Source organism: Coregonus clupeaformis, chromosome 23 (assembly GCF_020615455.1).
Source record: "Coregonus clupeaformis isolate EN_2021a chromosome 23, ASM2061545v1, whole genome shotgun sequence".
Taxonomy (NCBI): domain Eukaryota; kingdom Metazoa; phylum Chordata; class Actinopteri; order Salmoniformes; family Salmonidae; genus Coregonus; species Coregonus clupeaformis.
In genome coordinates, this window is record NC_059214.1 from 26,287,316 (window position 1) to 26,298,575 (window position 11,260).

General features: G+C 42.2%; 2 protein-coding genes across 4 annotated transcripts in view; one reads left to right on the top strand and one right to left on the bottom strand.

The window, feature by feature from the left end:
* rab3gap1 (RAB3 GTPase activating protein subunit 1) overlaps positions 1-5,717 on the bottom strand; it is a 53,660-nt gene extending 47,943 nt beyond the window's left edge. For all 3 annotated transcript variants that reach the window (XM_041844142.2, XM_041844141.2, XM_041844143.1), the window contains exons 1-6: positions 5,670-5,717; positions 5,508-5,563; positions 3,711-3,786; positions 3,456-3,588; positions 1,158-1,236; positions 776-895 (exon numbers count right to left, since the gene is read on the bottom strand). In XM_041844142.2, coding sequence (XP_041700076.1) covers positions 776-895; positions 1,158-1,236; positions 3,456-3,588; positions 3,711-3,786; positions 5,508-5,563; positions 5,670-5,690 — 485 coding nt within the window. In that variant the 5' untranslated portion in view covers positions 5,691-5,717. The remainder of the gene's footprint in view (positions 1-775; positions 896-1,157; positions 1,237-3,455; positions 3,589-3,710; positions 3,787-5,507; positions 5,564-5,669) is intronic.
* A 469-nt stretch (positions 5,718-6,186) lies between these two features.
* On the top strand, positions 6,187-10,771 carry LOC121536240 (FAST kinase domain-containing protein 3, mitochondrial-like). Its single transcript, XM_041843509.1, has 6 exons — positions 6,187-6,257; positions 6,513-7,933; positions 8,233-8,318; positions 9,281-9,525; positions 9,793-9,907; positions 10,120-10,771. The coding sequence occupies exons 2-6, from the start codon at positions 6,553-6,555 to the stop codon at positions 10,216-10,218; spliced, it is 1,926 nt and encodes a 641-aa protein (XP_041699443.1). The 5' UTR covers positions 6,187-6,257; positions 6,513-6,552; the 3' UTR covers positions 10,219-10,771.
* The last annotated feature ends 489 nt before the right edge of the window (positions 10,772-11,260 follow it).

Below are 11,260 nucleotides of genomic sequence, written 5' to 3' on the forward strand. Positions count from 1 at the left end.
CATATGCCACCTAGCGGATTGAACAAGTATGGAATTGAATAATAAGCCTTCTAATATCTGTTGAATATTATTCTATTCAACAGTCGGTCATCCTTTTTTAAATTTTGAAGTCACAAGATTGTGGTAAAAAAAACAGTTGCAGTAAATGCAATATGCATTAGTAATAGAACAAGTGCTCATGTAAGAAATTAACTTGAAGCTATATGTTCTGATGGTCTGCTACATGCTTCCTCCTATTCTAACCGTGTGTTATTAGTGTTATTCTGCCTCACAGTAAACTCCCAGAGACACAGTGGGAGGCCAGGTGACCTTGCTGCTACCACAAAGCAGAGCTGCAGAGCCACAGCACTCGGAGCAGCTACAATGCTACCATCTCCCATCTAGCCCGGCGTTGCCATGGATACCAGCTGACCTACCGCAATACGATGCCACGGAGAGCTGTACTCACCACCCACAGTGTTGCTATTTTAAAACATGGATTGTGACATCATACAGAAACACATACAAAGGGCATGTTGCCACTAGATGTGTGAATGTGTAAGAACTAACATTGTTTTCCCATAGTGTAGATTCATGAATATGAATAGAACACATTGGCAGTATAGGCTCTTTTATTTGTCAAAGCAAATTCTGTTACCAATATTAACTTTATTTTCCATAAGAACATAAAGTGTTGTGGCATACCCATGTAACTGTGAATTATAACAATTAAACTGTTCCCAAAGAGTATTAGTTAATATAGTATTCACTGTTGCTCTGAGTTACTGTCACCTACCAGCCTGTGTTGGCCAGAGAGATGGAGATGGAGCTGAGTAGCAGGTTGCACTTGGACTCACTGATGACCGCCTCACAGTTGGCCCCGGGGGAGATGACCACAAACTCACGCATGCCATACCTGCAAACAAAGACGGAACACTTTAATGAGAGCAAACAGCTACCATCTATCAAGTTGGGAGTTGAGTCTTATTAAAACAAAAAAACTCTATAATATATTCTCAAAAGGATCAGACATCAGCTGGATTTGGTGTTAACGAATATCAATAGCAGTTGTGAATGTCTATGTTCAGTCATTTTAATTCCCATCTTAACATAAAGGTAAGAGGTACATTTTAGAGGTTAGGGGTTGGAGGTTAGGAGACCTGGAGTACTGTACTCACCATCTGACGAGGCAGTGGGCCCTGGGAGGGAAGTCATTGTTCATACAGAGCAGGTCCTGCATGGCTGTGGGGAAGGCATCTGGGGAGAGAGCAGAGTGGAAACTTCACTTATATTCTCTAATATCCACTAAGATTCTCTCTGTTGCTAGAGAGCAGAGCAGTGGGCAAGACAAAACTGTAGAGTTCATCCATTTAGTCTCATCATGTAGTGAGTGTTTCCTCTATATTAATTTAGCAGCGGTGGAAATTGTGGCCACCAGTCCCAAAAATATGATGTAAAAAAATGTATATACACTACCAGTCAAAAGTTTGGACACACCTACTCATTCAAGGGTTTTTCTTTATGTTTACATTGTAGAATAATAGTGAAGACATTAAAACTATGAAATAACACATATGGAATCATGTAACCAAAAACATGTTAAACAAATCAAAATATATTTAATATTTCAGATTCTTCAAATAGCCACCCTTTGCCTTGATGACAGCTTTGCACACTCTTGGCATTCTCTCAACCAGCTTCATGAGGTAGTCACCTGGAATGCATTTCAATTAACAGGTGTGCCTTCTTAAAAAGTTAATTTGTGGAATGTATTTCCTTCTTAATGCATTGAGCCAGTCAGGTGTGTTGTGACAAGGTGGGGGGGGGGGGGTAAAAGACCAAGTCCATATTATGGCAAGAACAGCTCAAATAAGCAAAGAGAAATGACAGTCCATCTTTACTTTAAGACATGAAGGTCAGTCAATATGGAACATTTCAAGAACTTTGAAAGTTTCTTCAAGTGCAGTCGCAAAAACCATCAAGCGCTATGATGAAACTGGCTATCATGAGGACCGCCACAGGAAAGGAAGACCTAGAGTTACCTCTGCTGCAGAGGTAAAGCTGTGACCAGCCTCAGAAATTGCAGCCCAAATAAATGCTTCACAGAATTCAAGTAACAGACACATCTCAACATCAACTGTTTAGAGGGGACTGTGTGAATCAGGCCTTCATGGTCGAATTGCTGCCAACAAACCACTACTAAAGGACACCAATAAGAAGAAGAGACCTGCTTGGGCCAAGAAACACGAGCAATGGACATTAGACCGGTGGAAATGTGTCCTTTGGTCTGGAGTCCAAATTTGAGATTTTTGGTTCAAACCGCTGTGTCTTTGTGAGACACGGTGTGGGTGAACGGATGATCTCTGCATGTGTATTTCCCACCGTAAAGCATAGAGGAGGTGGTGTTATGGTGTGGGGGTGCTTTGCTGGTGACATTGTCTGTGATTTATTTAGAATTCAAGGTACACTTAACCAGCATGGCTACCACAGCATTCTGCAGCGATACACCATCCCATCTGGTTTGATGTATTCACTATTATTCTACAATGTAAAAAAATAGTAAAAATAAAGAAAAACCCTTGAATGAGTAGGTGTGTCCAAACTTTTGACTGGTACTGTATGTATAATAATAATTTGGGACGGTAAAATGTTTTCGGTCTAAACTTAAGACTAAAACCAGATATATGGCACTATATATATTTTTTAATAAACTCATCTTTGAGAACTAACAACCACCAGAATAAAAAATAAAATAAAAAATTTGTTATAATGTTTGAGTCACTCAGATAGCATAAGAACACAGAATTAGTCATGGCAAATTGTGTAGAATTTCATGGCAAATTGTGTAGAATTGCAGGAAATCTACTTTAAAGTAACTCTACAGTGTTTCCAGATTCCTATGAAATATGAACTATAATTACTTACAATACGAGTGAAATAACTTTCCTTCCCAAAATGTGTAATTAAGTATGTTAAAAAGCTGCTTTTCTGTGTTGGAATGGTGTGGCATACCCCACCAACAGAATGGTGTGGGCGTATACCGGTCATTCAAAATATGAACATGAGTAGTCGCTGATTGGCCAGCTCATCCTCCTCAGAGTATGATGTCATACTCTGAGGAAATAGCAAGTCTTTTTGAAACGGTTTGTTTGAGATACAAGTTTGAGGTGGGGTTTTTGAAGTGTTTTTTCTAATTTATGCTTTGGCCACAAATACAAGTATAGGATGAGTCAACAACATTATTTGGGTATGAGTTAACAGAATATTAACTTTTAAAAGTGAAATTATCTGCAGCCAAGAAGGGGGCCTATAAAATGTTGGGTTGGAGACCGTGCCATTGGCCAAACCCACTACCCCCTCCCTACACTAACTTTGCTACCACTGCTGAAAGAAATCCTAGGGGAAACACTGAGTGACAATTCCTATGAGACATATGATAACAGGGATTATAAATAAAAGCCGCAGCAGCACAATACCCTCCTCAGGTTCCTCCTTCCCCTCGCCCTCCTCAGAGTCCTGCTTCAGGCAGTGGTGCGTTATGGAGAATTTAAAATCAGCAAAATTGATATCCTGGGTCTTCTCCTCCCAGGTACCACTGGTGTATTCACCCTGGATCAAGAGGACAATCAGGGCATCCATGATATACAACAAGCTTACCAGATCGCTGCTTATTAATGCATGGTGCTTGTTACATAACAGTAAGGTCTGATTGAATTACTGTTTATTGTTACCTTCTCTGGTGGTTTGCTTGAATTGTTCCCAATCAGCTTCCAGTCATTCAGAACCTCTTCTACTCTGGACACAAACCTAGCAAACGACGTCGGGATCATAACATGTACCATGAGAAGTCAGAGACCAGTGTTCACACAAGCAGGTGTGCAAGCACGCACACACCCACACAATCTCAAAATAAATGGCTCTGGGAAATATTGTTGATAAGGACAAGCTACACTACAATCCAAAAGTATGTGGACACCTGCTCATTGAACATCTCATTCCAAAATCATGGGCATTAATATGGAGTTGGTCCCTCTTTGCTGCTATAACAGCCTCCACTCTTCTGGGAAGGATTTCCAACTAGATGTTGGAGCATTGCTGCATGAACTTGCTTCCATTCAGCCACAAGAGCATTAGTGAGGTCGGGCACTGATGTTGGGCGATTATGCCTGGCTCGCAGTCTGCGTTCCAATTCATCCCAAAGGTGTTCGATAGGGTTGAGGTCAGGGCTCTGTGCAGGCCAGTCAAGTTCTTCCACACCGATCTCGACAAACCATTTCTGTATGGACCTCGCTTTATGCATGGAGGCATTGTCATGCAGAAACTGGAAAAACAGCCCCAGAACAATATTCCTCCTCCACCAAACTTTACAGTTGGCACTATGCATTGGGGTAGGTAGCGTTCTCCTGGCATTCGCCAAACCCAGATTCTTCCGTCAGATTGCCAGATGGTGAAGCGTGATTCATCACTCCAGAGAACGTGTTTCCACTGCTCCAGAGTCTAATGGCAGCGAGCTTTACATCAATCCAGCCTACGCTTGGCATTGCGCATGGTGATCTTAGGCTTGTGTGCAGCTGCTCAGCCATGGAAACTCATTTCATTAAACTCCTGACGAACAGTTATTGTGCTGATGTTGCTTCCAGAGGCAGTTTGGAACTCAGTAGTGAGTGTTGCAACCGAGGACAGATGATTTTTACGCGCTACGTGCTTCAGCACTCGGCGGTCCCATTCTGTGAGATTGTGTGGCCTACCACTTCGCGGCTGAGCCGTTATTGCTCCTAGACGTTTCCACTTCACAATAACAGCACTTACAGATGTCCGGGGCAGCTCTAGCAGGTCAGAAATTTGACAAACTGACTTGTTGGAAAGGTGGCATCCTATGACGGGCCACGTTGAAAGTCACTGAGCTCTTCAGTACGGGCCATTCGACTGCCAATGTTTGTCTATGGAGATTGCATGGCTGTGTGCTCGATGTTATACACCTGTCAGCAAGGGGTGTGGCTGAAATAGCAGATTACACTCATTTCAAGTGTGTCCACATACCATGTAGTGTATGTAGGGCTCTGCTGAGCTGTCAACATTGGTAAGAACAGTTGCTATCTTTCGCAATCCTGATGTGACAGGACAGCTAGCTACCCTATGGATAAGCCACTAACAGAACAAAAAAAGATTGCCGTTTTGAAACTGCAGTAAAAGTGAAGTAACTGCAGTTTTGGCCGCAGTAATTGCAGAATAACTGCAGTGTCCTGCACTGTAACTGCAGTTGTACTGCAATCTTCTTTCGTGAGGGAATGCAATGCAAACCAGCATAGCTAGCCAATTGAGCAATGTGATTGACAGCACAAGAGGAGACAAGCAAGTTGTCTGCCATATACTCAGCATATTATGCTAGCTATATGGAAGAGGCGAACTATATTCGGCCAGCCATGAATAGTTTCTAAACCAATTATTCTATCTAGTCTGATGATGATTCACAACTACTGTTAGCTAGAGCTAATTTAGCTAGCCAGAGATCTACAGTCTCCACCTACCTCTCCCACTCTGACGCGGTGGTAAAATCCGTGATCTCGAAGACCTCTGACTCGGGCTGTAACAGAAAGGAAATAATTTAACGTTAACATCCAATATTTTCTGAACATTGTTAATATGATGCAATGTTTACTCTATAAACTGTACACCAGTACCGTACTCACGTCACTGTCAGCCGCCATCATGAATTCCTGTTTATAATTTTTGCTGTCCGTTGCATTATGGGATTGACGGAGTCTCTTCCGCAATTAAGCAATGACGTCACCGAATTTGATACTTTTTACACCAAGAAATAGATTTTGACACAAGGCTCGTGCTTTGAAGCACTCCTAATGACAATTGACAATTTACCTTCATTCAAATCCTTTGTTTTAAATTCCTTTCATTAATGCAGTTGAATTTGTTCATCTAGTAGTAATAGTAGTAGCAAATAGATCTTACTTTTACAACTTACTCTTGGAATTAATATCAGTCTGCATATTGTCAAACACTCAGATACAATTATTGCTTTGATACATGTTGTAATATATTTGTTACTAAAGGCAATATGATGACATAATAATAAGCCATATAGGCCTTCATTTCATAAGACAATTGGAGACATGAAATGCCTTCATGGACACTCATGTTGCCAGCAGATGGCAGCAAATAGTGACACATGTGACATTACACAAGGAATTACCGAACACACAATGCCAGTTCCATAAGTCCCCGTGGCTCATCAGTTCTTCCAATTTATTCGAACCGAGGAGGTAAGCAATCTACACACTTAAAGAAAAATATATTAATTGTGCTCAAAAGCTAATGCTTATGTAAGGTAGGCAATGTCTTTTACTGGAATTTCAGTTTGGTATTTTACCAAAAGTGAAAGAGTGCCATGTGTTTTTGGTGCATGGACGTTGCTGCTAAAGAAGGTACTGTAACAAACTGGACTGCAATGCAATTAATGAAGTATAATAATGTGTCTGCATGCATAATAACACAATTTCATGTTCTTATTATTCTAGGTTCCACTGTGATTAAGAGGGAGATTACATCATTTCCATCATGAAGTCAGTTGTCAGCATTTCTTCCTCTGTTAGGGCTGTGTGTCAGTATTCGCCCAACTATTTCATGACTAGTAGTCGGAGGTTAATACAATGTCACTCAAATTCACTTGGAAGAATATTGAAATCGGACGTTTCTTGTAAAGCCAGAATGGCACAACCGTGTGTGAAAAGTAGTTTAGGCTGCTTCCATAACACACGTGAGATGGGGGCGGTGGCGCAACAGTTAAGTAACCTGTCATTTGCAGAAGAGAAAGACTACGAATTAATGGTTCACCTGGAGAAAGGCCTTTTGCCTAAAACAGCTGGACAGCCATCCATTGACACCCAATTAGGAACCAGTTTTTCACCAACAAAGCTAGGCCCCCTAAAAGTGGAGCCACTCTCTGTCAAATCCCTTTTTGAGGTTGAGGTTCTACCGGAGTTGTTAACACGTTTGAAAGAAGCTCCCAGCAATGAGAAAATTGAGGGTCTGGCAACCTTACTGGGAGTATGTGTTGAGCTTGGTGTGGACTATCAAAGTTCAATTGCCTCCAGATTGAAAGAGCAGTGGAGGACACACCTCTCCAAAACAGACATTGGGGTCATGCACCTGTGCCATCTTGGAGAAGTGGCCTATAACCTGGAGGGGAAGAGGTCAGAGATTGTCGATCAGGTTCTCGACTCCGTGAGCATCAGCATTGATGAGGCTGAGGCTCTCACCCAAAATGAAACCGCTCGTGTGTACTCCTTCCTTGCACTACTCGAGGACCCACACCGTTGCCAAGATCTCATGTCAAGACTGCACAGACACACAGAGAAACTGATACACAGACTACGAGCCAGCAACATCAGTGACATCCTCCACTCCCTGATAGCATTACAACAGAGGCAGGCTATTGTGCTGATTCTAAAGCTGAGCAGACGGGCCTCTAGAGTATTCAAGTCTTTCCAAGATGAAGAGCTCATCAAAGTTCTAGGTGCCTTAATGCATTTCGGTCAGCATGATGAAGAGTTCATAACAGCCATGGAAAAGCACCTGCCAGGCAAAATACTGGACGCAGACCCTGAACTCACAAGCGTGGTGATGGAGTTTTGCCTTCAGATGAGGTGTCGCTCAGAGCCCATATTCGAAGCTGTGGCTGAGAGCTTTATTTGCAACTCAGAGAAGTATACCACACCCCAGATAGCCCAGCAGATCATTGCCATGGGGAGACTGAACTACCTGCCCCAGTGCTCCAGTCAGATGTTTAAGATGCTGGAGAGTGTCCTGTCCTCTCGCTTCTCCCAGTTCGAGCCCAGGGCTCTGATTGAGGTGCTCCACTCCTGTATTCACCTGGAGAGGTTTCCACTCAACTTTGTGTCCAAAGTCTTCAGCCCCTACTTCCTACAGAGGTTGCAAGGTAGGCTAGTCAATCTGTGTGTGTGTGTGTGTGTGTGTGTGTGTGTGTGTGTGTGTGTGTGTGTGTGTGTGTGTGTGTGTGTGTGTGTGTGTGTGTGTGTGTGTGTGTGTGTGTGTGTGTGTGTAAAAAGTGAGTGAGCGAAAGTAAACGGGCTACATGTGAGTATGTGGGTGCACAATTTCATGTCGTGTGTGTATATCTAGGTAACAGGGTCAGCTTTGTCCTTTCCATTCAGTTGCAACTGTTCACAGCTGAGCTAGCCAGAGTCATGTTATGTATGTGTTTCTGTTCTTTCACAGCACAAGGGGAGCCCCTGGACAAGCATGCCTTAGGCCAGCTAACCCAACTCAACCTCTCTACCTCACTAGAGTGCACCTACTACCGGGTAAGTCCCTCTCTATGAACATTGTAAATATACAAATAAATCACACAATAATTATGCAAAATTATCTGTAAAATTAAAACCCTCTGACTCTGTTCAAAATCAAATCAAATCAAATTGTATTTGTCACATCTGCCGAATACAACAGGTGTAGACCTTACCGTGAAATGCTTACTTACAAGCCCTTAACCAACAATGCAGTTAAGAAAAATAAGAGTTAAGAAAAATATTTACTAAATAAACTAAAGTAAAAAATAAAAGAGCAACAATAAAATAACAATAACGAAGCTATATACAGGGGGTACCGGTACTAAGTCAATGTGCGGGGATACAGGGTAGTCGAGGTAATTGAGGTAATATGTACATAGATAATAGATAATGAACAGCGAGTAGCAGCAGCGTAAAGAAAAGGGGTGTGTTGGTGGGGGGGTGGGGGGGGGTTAATGCAAATAGTCCGGGTAGCCATTTGATTAGCTTTTCAGCAGTCTTATGGCTTGGGGGTAGAAGCTGTTAAGAAGCATTTTGGACCTAGACTTGGTGCTCCGGTACCGCTTGCCGTGCGGTAGCAGAGAGAACAGTCTATGACTAGGGTGGCTGGAGTCTGGCAATTTTTAGGGCCTTCCTCTGACACTGCCTGGTATAGAGGTGCTGGATGTTCAGGAAGCTTGGCCCCAGTGATGTACTGAGCCGTACGCATTACCCTCTGTAGCGCCTTGCGGTCGGAGGCCGAGCAGTTGCCATACCAGGCAGTGATGCAACCAGTCAGGATGCTCTCGATGGTGCAGCTGTATAACTTTTTGAGGATCTGAGGACCCATGCCAAATATTTTCAGTCTCCTGAGGGGGAATAGTTACAATGGGCTTTTACGTGTCACACCGAATGAAAAATATTATTTTAAAGTAGTTGGATTGAACAGTAAGTTCATTCTGATGTATATACTGTATATTATATTGTATTCCGTACAGGGCCCCAGATTACCTTACCACCTCCATGTGAGGAAGTTTTCCTCCATCGACCACTCCTTTGAGAGCCCTATAGAGGGCTACCTGTACAACCAGGTGAAGGGCCCTCTTAACAAGCTGCTAGGGGGAAAGACCTACTACTCTACCAAGGTCTTCACACAGCCTGGATACACCATAGACGTGGAGATCTGTCTGGATGAGGAGGGGTTTGTCCTGCCTCTCTCACAGTGGGACCACACTCATAGGAGGTAAGAGCCATTGGAAATGTGTTAGAGAGGATCAGTCTGACAGGGCGCTGCACAGACTCATTCACTGATCTACAAATCACCTTGTTTTCCAAAGTGCCCAATATGTGATCCTTACTTCCAAATATTCAATTCAATTAAAATACAACCATTTATTGCAATGAGCAAATCTTCACAGCACCTTGTTCAGGCAGATCCTCCTGGACACAGACTCTCGGACACAGAGAATGATAATTGTTGCATTTCATGACTACATTTTCCTCTATGTAGGATTGCCTTGTGCCTGGATGCTCAGGACCGCTTCTGCAGAAACACCCATCACCTCCTGGGGAAGGAGGCCACAAAGAGACGCCACCTCTGCAGAATAGGCTACGAAGTGGTTCAGGTACGGAAACTCCGCTCCTGGTTGCAGGATAGAATAGACACACAATGTGAGGTGTGTGGAATGTGTGTTAGTACTGTATGTGCTTTGAATTCATCTCTATAATCAATGTAATGTGTCATTTTCTGTGTAATTCTGTGACTGAGTTACATTTGTCTTCATTTAAAAAAAATACTCCATCTGACATTGTTCTTTGTCTGTATGTTCCCCACCAGATCCCTTACTTTGAATTTGAGAAGTTGAGAACACAAGAGGAACGGGTACAATACCTTCATAAGAAGATATTCCCCACAATCTTCAGGTTTTACCGGTAACTTCTCAGATAGGATAAGAGGACATTGTGTGACATCACATCCAAGCCCTGTGAACTCTGACCTGACATGGCCTTCAAAAAGATGAACTAGGATGTTTCTTAAACTTTCTACTAATCATCACAGAAAACATTGGATTGGATTTCGGCTTGAACCTTCCGTTTATAAAGCCTTCATGATACTATTGTTATGACAGTGTTGGGCTTATGACAGAGTGGTCTAGAAAAGTGTTAACAGTCATTGTACATAATGTATGCATGTGATGGCATTTTTCACAAAATATGGACTATGGCTATGGTAGGTAATAGCTCAACTAAACTGTATGCTTCCATATAGGAGCTTTCTGCACTTTGTTAGTTATACACTGACTCTATATTCATAAATGAAACAGGTTTGTGTTTCCATGTAAGCTTGAAAGTACTGTATATTTTGTACAATATACTGCATTTTCCATTACAGACATTTGATTCTATATTGCAAAATAAAATCTTTTTTTGTGTGTAAAACCAGTTTTCAAACTACTATGGGGGAAACTCAAAGTTCCATCGCTGTTGTGTCTTTTTGGAAACAATAAATATGATTTGTATAAAGCCTCAGCTCTCTAAGTTGAAGGGGAACATAAAGCAATAGATTAAAATTTACTTAAAAGCTGACAGGCATATGGACCAAAGCATGTCAAAGAGGTGCTCTGCATAACAGGCTTTATTTTGAAGACAAAGCAATATCCCATACATGTGACATGTGAAATATGAGCCTAATACTGATTAAATACTGATTAACTACAGAGGTGAGCGTCAAGACAGCTTGTTGTGACAGAGAACCAACACATTTTTGGTGTCATTTATTATTACTAATTCATATAGGAAAAATTAACATTTTACAGATCTCACTGCTAATTGTAGGCATGCACACAGTATTGCCTTTCTTTGTTTTAGAGGCCCATTCAGACTGGCATTTAATCTACTGTTGGCCTGCCTGGCTGGCAGGCTATCTCCTTGGTAACAGAATGTAAACAGTAGAGCTAGTTAGGAGGGGAGGTGTGCAC

Bases quoted from the DNA above. Each gene is read 5' to 3' on its own strand.
- LOC121536240 (XM_041843509.1), top strand. From the start codon at position 6,553: ATGAAGTCAGTTGTCAGCATTTCTTCCTCTGTTAGGGCTGTGTGTCAG. The intron at 7,934-8,232 runs GTAGGCTAGTCA...GTTCTTTCACAG, and splicing joins CTTCCTACAGAGGTTGCAAG to CACAAGGGGAGCCCCTGGAC. The intron at 9,526-9,792 runs GTAAGAGCCATT...TCCTCTATGTAG, and splicing joins TGGGACCACACTCATAGGAG to GATTGCCTTGTGCCTGGATG.